The sequence below is a fragment of the Lissotriton vulgaris genome, chromosome 7 (genome assembly GCF_964263255.1).
Source record: "Lissotriton vulgaris chromosome 7, aLisVul1.2, whole genome shotgun sequence".
NCBI lineage: Eukaryota > Metazoa > Chordata > Amphibia > Caudata > Salamandridae > Lissotriton > Lissotriton vulgaris.
This window is the reverse complement of record NC_141695.1, coordinates 239,382,247-239,396,632: the sequence shown is the minus strand read 5'-3', so window position 1 is coordinate 239,396,632 and position 14,386 is coordinate 239,382,247. Positions and strand designations below refer to the sequence as shown.

Here is a 14,386-nt window from a genome sequence, read left to right as displayed (position 1 = left end):
GCTACAATGGCCAAGATTGGCCTGAAGGGAGCTGGGGCTTATAAGAGCTCACAGTAATCACATGCAGCAGGTGTGAACAGGTTAGCAGCAGCCAGCCACAGGTGAGCTGAATTCCTTCATCCATCTTTGATCTGCAGGGGTGGAGACAAAGCAGTGAGCAGGGAATTCTGGGTAATGGAGTTTCAGGAATGAGTAGGCTGGCTTCAAGTATTAGCAGGCCGGCTTTCACAAAACCCGGCATGGCTTGGGAATGGATGTCGGTTCCCAATAAGTGTACAAATGGCTGGAAGTCTGGATATGCATGCAGGGGAGGGTCTGGAAGCTTATTAGAAGACTGGAAAGTCCCACTATGTGGCCCCCTGGTGGTGGGTACTAAAGAACAGGGAGTGAATCGTGACAGTACTCCCCCCTCGTAAGACCGTCTCCCGGAGTCTGGAAATGGATCCAAAGCCTTTGCTCCTAAGAATTAAGTACGTTTCCATCATAGATGCAGTGCACACTATCAGAGAACTGAAGGTCAATTGTGATGTTCTGGAGGGTTGGATAATGGTCTGTAAATTAACAGCCGTGTTGAAAGTAGAACTTGAGGAGTCCAAATCTAGTGACAGGGGCTTAGAAGCCTGAATTAAAAGTGTTTGAAGTCCTGATGATGGCAGTCTAGAGTAGCACTCTGAAAACAAAGGCAGATTGACTGTAGGGTGAAAAGCAGATAATGGATTGGCAGGATGCACAGAGGTCAAAGGCAAACTGGTTGAAAACAAAGAAGGTGACCGGAAGCAGACCTGAAGTTCTGGCCCTAGAGGAAAATATACAGAACGCTCACATGCAGGAGACCTTGGAAGTAGGTATGCAGGAGGCCCAGGCCCTTGAGGCTTACATGTTGAGAGTTTTGTCTCTGATGCTGGAGGTTCAGTATCTGAATTTTTACATACTGAGACCTCTGGAGGCTGGCAAACTGGAAGCACAGGGTCAAAAAGTAGGCAAGATAGAGAATCAAGGCCAGAAGGCAGGGGGCCTGCAAGCCATGGTGCTGAAGGCAGTGGGCCTGGAAGCCCTGCTGCTGAAGGCAGGGGGCCTGGAAGCCCTGGCGCTGAAGTCAGACAGGCTGGAAGTTCTGGCTCTGAAGTCAGACAGGCTGGAAGTTCTGGCTCTGAAGTCAGACAGACTGGAGACTCTGACTTAATAGGCAGGTGAGCTGAGGGCTTGTGCCCTGAATGCAGGAAGTCTGGAGACTTCAGTACTAACGGCAGGTAGGTGCAGGCGCTGGCTCAGATGGCGGGCAGGCTTCAGGCTCGGGCTCAGATGGTGGGCAGGCTGCAGGCTCGGGCTCAGATGGCAGCAGGCCGGCTGAGTACCTGGAGACTCTGAAATCAGCAGGCCGACTAAGGACTCTGGAGATTCTTAAAGCAGTAGGCTGGCTGAGGACTCTGGAGACTCTGAAAGCCTCAGGCCGGCTGAGGATTCTGGAGACTCTGAAAGCAGCAGGCTGGCTGAGGATTCAGGAGACTCTGAAAGCAGCAGGCCGGCTGAGGATTCTGGAGACTCTGAAAGAAGACAAGCTGATGGCAGAGAGGCACATGGATGACAGACTTTGAAGTCTGGAAATGGCGATAGCCCGTGAACAATAGATTCCCTGTTGCCAGTAATGAAATCTTCACAGTTCCTTGGCTCATTAAAACATACTGAAGTGCTTTCTTCGGGATGGCTAAGAATACTGCTTATTTTAGAGTCTCTGTTGATCAGACTTCCTTTACTTTTTAGCACTTCACATCTCTTAGTCAGAGGAAATAGGTCAGCGACTTCTTGGTCATGGGATATTTGTTCAATTCCTTCTACATTACATGGTGGTACAGATGCATCAGAGCATAGAGTAATATTTTGTGACTTTTCAATATGCGGCGTGCTTGAAGTCGAGAGAGCAAACAAGGGGTCAGGATTTTGTTCCTTCTCATTGAGGAGGTTGACTTCAGTCGCAGAAGTCAGACCAAAAGGATAGACTGTGTCAGAGAGTGTTGTCACATCAGGGATTATGTCGAGCATTGGTTCAGGTTTTGTCTGGATGTCAATGGCCAGTGTATGTGATATCCCAGGGGTGGAACTGACCTCACTTCGAGGAAGAGAAAGCAAACAAGTATTTAACATCTATCCTGGCATCTGGGGTTCCTTAGACGTGGAGGGACACATCTCAGATGTAGTGCCTATACACAGTTTAGCACTAGAACACAACAAATCAGAGGAGATTGAAATTGCAGAATTCAAACAAACACTTTCATTAACTGTACTATGAGACAAGATACTATGGTTTTTCTGAGTGGAATCAGAGGGATCTGCTACTGTATTGTTTACACCATCCCTGGACCAGCTCTGAGGGGAACGCAAAAGAGAGCGCAAGCAGGGCCGGACTGGGAACCAAAACCGGCCATGGCAAAGTGCTCGGCTGGCCTCCCCCCTCCCCACAGGGCCGATTTTTCAGCTATGCTGCAAAACCTGCCCTGTAACAAAATCTGCCTCAGTGGCTCAAAACCAGCCCCCACCTGTGCAGCGCACCGGGGGATTGCCCGGTGCCCGCTATGGCCATTCCGAGCCTGAGCGCAAGGCTTCATTCTCCATTTCTAAGGAGGCTAACATAGAGGTGGAATAGTTGTTTTCTACAGGGTTTTTAGATTTCCACTTGAACTCTGGGTTATAATTTTTTAACAGAGTCTGAAACATTTTATTCTCTTGTAATTCAAGAAGATTAGATGTACTTATATCCTGTGAAGACTGCAGATCTTTCTCTAAAAGGGCAGTAGTAGATTTTGCAACTTTACTACAAGCAACAAAGCTCTACCTTGGATTTTGTTCAAAGTGGCTATTAGCCCCCTGTGTTCTAGTAGTTTTTTTCTCTCTTTTATTAAACTGATTGTCTACTTTGAATGTGGTGTTTAACAAGGTCCTTTTAGTATCTGGGACTGTGATATTTACTGGACTACAAGACTGGGTAAAATTATCTGAATAGAAAACTGAGGTTATGAAATGCATCTTCTCTTTCTTTGGTTGTGTGGTTGAACATTGTATTTTACAACCACTTACAGCAGACGGGAGAATCAGAAGTCTTGTTCAGCAAATTAGTAAGCTATTATTTTCCTTTTGCAATGCTGACACAGACATTAAATCTGGATCAGAACAGAAGAGCAAGTCAGGATCTGGCAACGAGTTGTTTGAGAGCCAATGAGTAAAATATTCAGAACGCAAAATGTCCATTTCTCATAAGAGGATTTATAGTTTCAGGACTAGGGTTAATATCCTCAAATGGTAAAATGGACACTAACGGCAAGATGTAGGAAGCCTAATACCGGTCGGTAACGGCCGAAATTACAGAATTTCATCCGTTACCGACAGGTATTAGGCATTTGAGATGTAGGGGCCTAATTTAAGGATTCAGTAAATTACCGAATTCTTAAATACCGATTCGGTAAAAAACCGAATCCTTAATGTAGGAAGCACTCAAGGACTCACTTGTAAGGATTCGTTATTTACCACCAACTGCAAGTTGGTGGTAAATAACGAAAGCTGTTAAAAAAGCAATTTTGTGCTTTTTTAACAGTGCCATGTGGCAGACATACATGCCCTCAGGGCATGTATGTATGCCACAATTTTCACAGAAACTAAAATTGTGTCACAGATTGCATCTACTCAACTGTATCTCTTAGATACATCTTTGGCTAATTTTGTATATAACAGAATGAATGCTACTTTAAGGTCGTGGACTGAGAGAGATCCACAAAATGGAGAGAAGACTGCTCAAAGGAGCAACAAAAAGGAACCTCAGAATGAAATAATACTGAGCCCACGCTTCTGATCATTGGTGCTCGCTCCATACTAAGGGGAGGTCTAATATTTATTGGAGGGGATTGTTAATTTTAACTCAACCCTCTTAAGACCCTAATGATGTGAAGTATTGAAAAGGCCTGGAAATAGCTAAACGTATCACTTGGGCCCTCGGTACGAGTGGCCCAGTAATTGGCGTGATATTTATCATCTGATGAAACCTGGAGTCGGAATGTATCTGATGTGATACATACCTCCCTGTTACGCCTTTTTGGTGCATAATATGCGGATTATCTGATAAATACCCAGTTTGGTCTGCAGATATTTAGCACAATAACAAGAATTTCTTAGAACACTGAGGGGCTTATTTACAAGCTCCTTGCGCCGCCGGTATGTCACTTTTTCCCATATTAAAAGTGATGCACCGGAAGCACAGGGGGCTTGTAAAAATGCCCTGAGAGAGTGAAAACAGATACATAGGTTAGTGTATGGACCTGTACCCAAGTGGAGGAAGACACACTGGGTCTACCGGAGTGTAGTTCAATTTGGTCTTCTAGGCAACCAAATGTATGTTTTTTTACTATAGGGGAAATTCATGGAGAGCTTACACTTGTTTGTGAATTTTAAAAGAGTATAAACAGCTTCACCATTCAATAGCAGAAACAATTGAATATTTCTTTTCCCAGCAAAACACAAGGAATGTGAAAGGACTTGAGTGATTTGAAATGAGAAGTAAGAAATGTCACTTAGATCCTTGTCTCTTAAAAAGTGTTCTAATCAACAAAGAACATCATCAAATAAAAGCAGGAGCACAAACATAAGAAGCTTTAAACATACCCAAATATCAAGGGACTCATTAATGGGCCAGGGTGTTAGGTAACTGTGTAAAACGCAAAGGCTGCATACCTTATACATAAGAAGTCTGTTGGCCGAAGATCTTTAAGCCGTGGAAGACTCAGTACAGAACTGTTATAATCCGGCCTAGGTGTATATCCTTGTGCTGAAAAATACCACAGTTCAGGCCACTGTGCCAATTGTGTCTACAGCGTGATAAGTAATAACACAAAGACGCGCAGCCCGGCAGTGGTCTATGTAACTAATCATACATGTGATCTAGAAACGGTCCACTCAATAGTCTACAGACACAAGAAAACAGACACAAGAAAACATGTCCAACTGCCTTCCAGTGTTGGCGGAATTTCCCCAGATGGATGCCGACCATCTCACCTCCCTCATGCATCAGGTGAAATCAGGCTTCCTTAGGGACCCAGCACCCCCACATATTCTAGTATCTGCTACACAGACAATCCTCCCTACACTGCTAGCAGTACTTAACACCTCAATCTCCACCAGCACAGTCCCAGTGGCTTGGAAACAGGCCATGGTGAGGGCCCTTGTTAAAAAAACCAACTTGGACACCAAGAATCTTAACAACTATCGCCCGATCTCCTTGCTGCCTTGGGCAGCTAAAATCTTGGAGAAATACATAAATGGCCTGTTAACAACCATTCTCGAACAAAACCAGCTTCTCGATCCCTCCCAGACAGGCTTTCGCCCCAAGCATGGGACCGAGACTGCACTACTGGCTGTAACAGAGGAGTCCAGGAGGATCTTAGATCGGGGAGGATCGGTGGCAGTCATCCTCCTCGATCTGAGCGCTGCATTTGATACCGTTAACCACGATATCCTCTTGCAGCGTCTCCTGGACACTGGAATAGAATAGAATAGAAGCCATTTGTAAAGTGCCTGGTTACTCAAAAACAGAGTGTCCCCGCGCTGAAAACTTCAAAGGAGCTCAGAGGAAGAACACAGGTAGGTCAAACAGGGCAAGGGAAGAAATAGTAATTAAGTGCGAGGGAATAGGAAAGTTTTAAGTCTGACATCTGACAAGGCCCTGGGGTGGTTCAGGTCCTACCTGAATGATAGATCCTTCCAGGTATACGAGGGCAATGTCACCCCCACCAGTAAGCATTTGGGATGTGGAGTCCCGCAGGGAACATCGTTGAGCCCGACGTTATTTAACGTCTACATGAGGCCACTAGCTGAGATCGTTCATCCGTATGGTATTAAGATCATTACCTACGCGGACGATACTCAGATGGTGGTCTCTCTGTCTCTTCTATCCATACTCTTTGGCCACCCAGCTTAGGACCTGCCCCTGCACCTAAAGATACCATTAAGAGCCTTGGTGTTTGGCTGGATAGGTCCCTGTCATTTGACCAGCAGGCAATAAGACTATCTGCCATCTGTTTCGGCATCCTTAGAGTCATCAGAAAGATCATCCCTCTACTCCCCTTCGAAGCAAGAAAGACCGTGGTTCTGGGCCTGATCCAATCACGGTTGGATTTCAGGAATGCTTTATATCTGGGAGCTCCTGACTTCACTCTGCGCAAACTGCAGTTGATACAGAATTGCGCAGCACAGACTCTTTTACAAATCCCCCGCAGTTCATCAGTAAAATCTGGCCTAAGGAGACTGCACTGGCTTCCCGTTAGTTAATTTCAAATCACTCTGCATTGCACATCAGGCCTTCTGGTCTTCAGGCCCAGTAATTAATCTTCCCCTTATTACACCTTTTCATCCTGCCAGACAGCTGCGCTCAACCTCTGCCAATCTGGCCATTGTGCCGAAAATAAAGAAATCAAGATCGGGAGGCCGCTCCTTTTCCTATAATGTGGCCAAGCTGTAGAATGCTCTTCCCCAGCATTTAAGGTCCAACCCCGACCTCATTTCTTTCCGCAAACAGCTGAAAATGCTTCTGTTCATCAATTAGTAGTTGGGTAAGATATCCTTCCCTCAAGCAACCTAAGCCTCAGTTGGTAATCTTAGCGCTTGGACGCCTCAGGGAAGCTATGTGCGCTTTATAAAACTCAATTCATTCATTCATTCATTCAGACTGAAAAGATAACAGAAAAATAGAGGATGAATGCCGTTACCATACTGATGGAATAATTGCCAAATATTTACCTCCACCTAAAAACAGCATAGTATCCTATCAAGGTTTTTAGCCACGTGTTCACATATTCTTATCCAGAAAAATTAAGAAAATATATTATAAAAAAGAATAGTCTTGACAGTCAAGGAAAGTGCGGGCCAATGAATAGCCATAATTCAACTTAAAAAGCAATGATACCAGACACCAGGAAGGTTGTTGAGACAATTGGGAAATTGAATAACTAATCTATTCCAGGACACCACACTGCGTTATGATTTTTATATTTGATTCGGTTTGATTGATGTGTTTAGGTTATATGTGTCAGTTGCTTCACCAAACCTATCTTCTTTTTAATGTAATACTTTTTCTGCCTCAAAAGTGGAAAGGGGCATATGTTCACATAGAATCCATTCTAAATCAGTAGGCAGGTGCTTAATTTCACAAAAATGGATTACCAACGTAATCAAAGATCTTTGGAGTCATATCATACTGATGTGCTCCTGAACATGCAGCTTGATCTTGCATGTTGTTAAACCAATCCTGCAATGACCACATGGATGCTTGATCTTGTACACCACATACGCTGTGTCACAATTGGTGAAATCACGTTGGTACCATGGTCTAACACCTGCATAGAGTGACCTTTTTGTTGGCAGTTGGTAGTGCAAAAAAATTACAATTGCCACAAGGATAGTGTCTTCTCAAAGGACTATTCTCCCATAGGGTGATCATTGTTGATTTTCTCGTGTGTGTGTGTGTGTGTGTGTGTGTGTGTGTGTGTGTGTGTGTGTGTGTGTGTGTGTGTGTGAGAGAGAGAGAGAGAGAGAGAGAGAGAGAGAGAGAGAGAGAGAGAGCACTGATTCCCTAAGAATACCAGCATTCCTAATTCTTCCAAATGTCTATAAATGATAAGATCCATTCCAAGGGTAGACCTTTAGTTTCTGCCATTGGCAGTACACAGATAAATGCAGTGGTATATGCTGATCATTTCCTTTCCCCGCATATATAGGGAATATCATCATATATGTAAGATAGCACTGATTTTATTGGTAAGATTCATGATTTACATTAGAAGCCAGATTGAACAATGAGTAGGATTCAAGTAAAATCGCTATACGCAAGCATCAATCATAAAGATAGTAGAAAAACATGTGGTTATATTTGAAAATGCAGCACATCTGTCTTAAGGAACATACAGATATCATGTTGAAACTAACCAGATGTTACTTAGAGAACAATATTTTTTTACCTGGTAAAAAAACTGTACATATAACTGAGAGGAACAGCTGTGGCCCTTGCTTCACCCCCAGCAAGGCAAGGTTTCTAATGGGCTGGTGGAAGGGGTAGGTACTGTGGGCAGGTGATTTTGAACTGTGCATAAAGCATGCCAAACTATGGTTGCACAACACAGATAATCTCTTTGCGGTATGGAAAGGTGATGAATTTTCAGCAATAACGTTCATTGAGATCCTGAATAGAAAACAACTAAAATTAACGTTTTGTAAAAGTGTCTGTTAGGCTTCTAGACCTAAGAGTGAAGGTAAAACATGAAAAGAACTAAATCGACCTATATTGAAAAAGCATGGCTGGCAACAATGCTTTGCAAAGTATCAGTCATCATCATCTAGCCCTTCCAATAGAGTATCCAAAATGTGGAACTCTTAATGGCCAAGAGTAATTTTTCAACTGAAGATAGCTATGCTAAAGAAAACAATATAATGTGAATCGCTTTAGACCTTGGGCGATCCACAGAAGGGACTCAAACAAATGGGGACAAAAGTCCAAACTAAAGAGAGGGAACATCTATATATCAAAACAAGAGCAAAAGGATTAGAGGATTCTCTGGGAAGCAATAAACGTAGGTTCACCATTATATGCAATCAAGATTTTTGAAAGGGATCCTGTGATTAGTAAAAAAAGTAGGTCAGGACCACGAATAACATATCGAAGACACAAATAGGTACATAACAATTTAGCAAGTATTAAGAACAGGATGTGATCCAAAAGGAAAATGGCTACTATAGGTGTGGCAAATGCAAAATGTGAAAATGTAGAAAAAATAGGAAAGGATATACTGTACTTTAAGTTATTCACAAGAAAATGATTGAAAAAAATAATAATGCACTTCTGATACACTTCTTTCATTCCGGAATATTGCTGTGCTACGATAGTAATGTGGGGAGCACAATCATTACAGTGAGGTATGTCATATGCAGTGGCTAACCATTATCAAGACTCTCATGAAAATAGAAGACAAATGTTAACATTTTTGTGATAGATGGGATGGAAAAATATCTAAATGGAGTTGATTGAATTCTTGAACTGAGGAAGCTGGAGTCCAAAACATAACTGGATTGGAAATTCGAGAACCTATGGGATTGAACGCTGAGGATGGATTGGCCATCTTGTATGTTATGAAATTACAGTAATAAAACAAATATGTATTGGTGACTAACTTAATGTCCAGTCTATAATACTGTTTTGGGAATTTGAAAGATTAATGTATTGAGGGAGACCTTGAATATTAACAGAAATGCAAATGAATGAGTTAAAAATGTTGATGAGGATATAAAGGCGACCTACTTTTTTTAAAAAGTTTGCAGCTGATAAGTGGTATATTGAATATATGGCAGGTGATTGAAGTGCAGATTAAAACAACATAGAAAGGCAATGAAATAAAGACACACTTAAAGGTCAGCAATCCTCTATATAGTACATGTTTGGGTGTGTTTATTGCACAAAATACAGTGGTTTAAACCCCATATTTCACAAGGAACAATGACATATGAAAAATATTTCACAGCTACATATGAAATATGGGTTTCTGCAGCGCATTACCGTTGTCAGTGCCACTCACATTATGTTTTAGTGGCAGGGATATCCACATTATGTGACAAGAAAAAGCAAATGAAGCATAATCTGTGGTAGTATTATTTGGTCCATTTAAGCCTGAAACACCATTTTGTTGAAATATGCAAATTCTAGATAATGAATCCTTAGAGCGGCACATGATTGGCCTATGGAACAACATGGATGTTTTATTTCAGAAATCTTAGTTTCTCCATAGCTATTATCCTTTACAGCAATGTTTTGCCTGTTTTTAAGGATCCCTTAAGACACAAGGAGCTAACTTTATTTTGGGCAAGATCCACATAAAGGCCCTGATTCAAAAAGGTAAATGTAGACATTTGTATAAGTTGAATTAGTTTTTTTGTATTCACAAACTAAATATTAATAGTAAGATTACGACTGTGGGGACTCTGCGGTAGGTGCAGAGGACTCCGCATATAAACAGATTGGCCTTCAAGTGAAGAAACTGAAAGCGGAATCCACATTTACTGGTGCTGACATATTAGCCACTAAACATACACCTTAGCTAGATATCTGCTAATAGGTTAATGCACTTCCAACTCACCCTGTAACAAGAGACATTTATTGAGAACATTTCACATTCTGAAACGCATCCAATGTACAAATGTATTTGGCAAAAAATGTTGCTGCTTAAATGTAGCATTTTAATCAGCATTTTAAAATATTTGTATGGAATTTCAACTAATGTCAGTTTCCTTCTAGATGTAAAGATGAAGCCACTCTGCTATCAGTGTGCCAGAGCCCCCAAGGTAGGGATAAGTCTTGTGATATCCTAACCAACCGCTCTGGACCATTTGCGGAGTGCCACTGGCATGAAGACCCAGCTCCGTTCTACGCTTCATGTAAATATGACATTTGCCACCATGGACTGGAGGATGGAATGCTGTGTGAAGCTCTGGCATCCTACGAAGAGGTGTGCAAGCTCCATGGAGTGATGGTTCCACCATGGCGAGCCTTGGTTCAGTGCCGTAAGATGTTTCCTGTTGTGTTATGTTTTTTTCTTATAGCTCTGCCTAATGAAAGGCCTTTCTTATGTTACCCCAATTATATGTTTCCTCTTCTTAAAAGAAGTATCATGTATTATGTTTGATGTGCAAATTGTTAAAATGTTTTGAACATTATCTGCTGTCATTAACACATTTTAAAATTTGTGAACAGAATTTTCAAGATCAAAAAGTGAAAGATTTCTACTTTCCTCACCATTTTCTTAATGCCCGCACTATAGGTAGAGCGTTCAGGTCTTGTTACAGACAAACTCCAGGCCTTTGTGCCAATTTTATAAGGCATAGTTCTGTCATACCTCATGCTAATGGCTGTTTGTTGTGTCTGAACACATCCTATGTAGTCAATGCATTGCAATTCATTGCAATTAATGACAGACTATTTCACATTTAAAAAGGACACTTAACTATCAAACTGTTACATTTATGTATTTATCTCACACATGTAATACCACTACCGGTGCACATATCAATATCACCATCAGCACTACCACCAAAACTGCCACCCACCAATCCCACCACCATATCAATCTCACTACCACCACCAAGAATAATACATCACCAGAACTAATACAACACCACCAACTACTACAATACCACAACCAACTATACCATACCAACACGAATCTCAAGCCACCTCCAATACCACACAACAACCACATACCACACCTTGACCAGTATCACAACACCACCAATTCCATCAATAACACCACAAGTGCTACCACCAACACCAGTATTGTCACCAATGCCACCACCATTACAGCCACCACTACTACCAATAACATTAATGCCAGTAGCACCAATGTCACCAACATCAATAACATTGTGCCATAATTATAACCACTAATACCACAACTAGTAATGATACCACCACAGTCCCACCAGTATCACCACCAATGCCACCACCACCAATACCAGTATCACTACCACAATTTCACCACCAGTGCTCCACCAATTTCGCATACCCACCAATTCAACAAAACCCAATACCACAACCATCATTACCACAATGCCATAATACCAATAATAATTTCACCTATATTGCACCACCACCATCACACCTCAACCAATGCCACCAATAACACTAACACCACCCATCATTAAAATAATTAATACCACTATCACCAATACTGTCACCAATGCCAGTACCAACATCACCACCACCAATTCCACACAACTATCCATACCAACACTAATTGTAACCCCACTACCAATATTATTGCCAATAGTAACATTATCACCATCATGAATACCACCAACACCAAACCTATACCACGGCCACCACCCCAAACATTGGCAATGCCTGTTGATTTAGCATTTGTGTGATATTGAATGAAAATATATTTCTACATCTCTGTGTTTGCATGCATCTTCACATTAAAGCTAGAACTATTGGCTCTGTTGAGTATGTTGTTGTGCGTTCCAGCAAACCTGTGATCAAAGCACGGACTGCAGGTCTTTTATATGACCTCAGACTTAACTGTACGCTAATTAGCCAATACTTGCCAGTACTAGAATATGGCATTTGTGAGTATACCCTAGAGACAATAAGTGAAAATCTGAGGCATATAAATACAGCTTTCAGGCATTTACAGGTTTAACTCCAGATCTAAACTGCACTTACTTACTGATGTATACCACATGAAAGCCTGTAGTTACTATTTAGGAATGTCTTATCTTTTCTTATTAAAGTCTAGTGTGACATCCCTAGTCACAGTAATAAGACAATTACATCACTACTCTAATGTAATATGCTATTACAGATGAGTTATAACAACTTTATGCCTACTGCAAGAGCCATCAGAGAGTGAAAGTTAAGCTGTCAGTAGATTTACAATGGCTTTTTAAACAACAAAAGGAAGAGCTAGGTTTTCACTTCTATCTTTGAAAATATTTATCCTTGAAAGTATATATGCTAATTCTGAAAAGGAAAGATTTATCGAGTAATAGGTATTTGCTACTGTAATGGTTTTCAGTGAAATAAAACTCAGGAATCTCTCTGCATGTCACGACACATTGAGAACTACGGGGCATATTACCAACAAGTAGCGATATTTATCGCTAAATAGGCTTAGCAACGATTTTTTTATCGCTGAGCATCGCCGAAATTTATTGCTGAGATAAAGTGCTATTAGCAATGTTTTTCTCCAAAGCGGTACATTTTCTGGCGATAGCGGTGAAATTTGTGAATATCGGTGAGAATACAGCGATTATTCACGCATTAGCGACGAAATGCTCTTAGCCATGTTATTTACCTCCCATTGGATAACATGGCCAAGAACTGGTCTGGGCAGGTGTTAGTATTTAGAGATTTTCGCGCTTAGCACGAATATTTCCATCGTTACGCCTGCCTTGCTAATAGGTGATAGCGATGTTAACGACTGTTTTCAGTCGCTAACAGTTTGGGTACGCCCACTTTGCATGTCATTAGCGATAAATATCGCTAACATGCAAAGCGGGCCCCAAACCGCTCGCTATCACCTAAAAGCTGTCGCCAACTGCTGTTAGCGACAGCTTACTAATAGGGCGATAGAATTAAAGCGGCGAAAATTCCCTATCGCCACCCTTGATAATATGCCCCTACATTTTTTTAAAAGTGTTCAATACTAACTACCTAAAATACATTTTGTAACTAATTACTTTATGGGGGCATTTTAATTTTCTTCTTACATATGAATAAGTTACTTGCCTACGGCAATACTGCTTCTGGTAGAGACCCTATCTTGTCACATATTCCTTCACCTTTTATAGAAATGACATGTGCTAACAGCAGTTGCTTTCAGGCATTGTTTCCCCAGACACAGAGCCCCAAAAGCAATGTGGTGTAACCAATGTGCACATTCCTAGACTTCGGATCTTATTTAAGGATAGAGGCCAACCACAGAATTGTGAGGATGAAAGCTAGATAGAGTCTCTACCAGAAAGGGTATTACTGAAGGTAATAACTTATTCTTCCTAGATCTCTCGCTGCAGATTCATCACCTTTGTAATAGATTCCAAAGTAGTACCTATTTGGAGGTGGGTGTTTGAATGGATTCAAACCGGATAGTCCAGCAGGACAAAGCAGGCAAAATGCCCCTCTCATAGTGAACCTGACTATCGAGACAATAGTGGTTTATGAATGTAGGGAAGGACATGGGGAGATGTCTTGGACAGGAACCGTGTGTGTGAGCGTAGTAGCTTTAGGCTTTAGCCCTGGGAGCATTATCACACAGTCCTTTTGGACGTTGCTTTTTAGCCAGTGCATAACAGTTATTAATTTGGTGCACAATCCAGAGGAAGATGGTTTTCTTCTGCACACCTTTGCCTTCATTCGCTCTAGAGAGCCCTACAAAGAACAAATTGTTCTTTAGTATAGTCTATGTAAAACCTCAGTGTTCTCTTGGGTTCCCAGAGGGTGCATTGATAGAATATTGATGCTAAAACATCGATGTTCTAAACATCGAGAGAAAAAATATCAACTACAGAAATATCAACTCCGATACCTTAACAGGTAAGTACAAAAATATTGAATCAAAAATATTCAAGTTAAAAATAAAGATGTAACGCATATAGATTTAACAATATAAATAGAATAAAATAATATATGTTAACTATATAACATATTAATATAATCTTTAACAAAATGAATTACATTTAAGATATATTTTAACTGTATATAAAAAATAAACCATCAAAAAAAATTAAACACACAAACATAATCATTTATACATATACATATATTTACTTTAAAATAATTTATTAACTATTATCTTTATTTAATTTAAAA

The 14,386-nt window shown here is 41.1% G+C and overlaps 1 protein-coding gene across 1 annotated transcript in view; it reads left to right on the top strand.

The window, feature by feature from the left end:
• The window catches only part of LOC147701284 (alpha-tectorin-like), a 550,081-nt gene that overhangs the window by 324,609 nt on the left and 211,086 nt on the right, over positions 1-14,386 (top strand). The window contains exon 15 of the mRNA XM_086930016.1: positions 10,319-10,584. Within this exon, the coding sequence (XP_086786142.1) occupies positions 10,319-10,584 (266 nt within the window). The remainder of the gene's footprint in view (positions 1-10,318; positions 10,585-14,386) is intronic.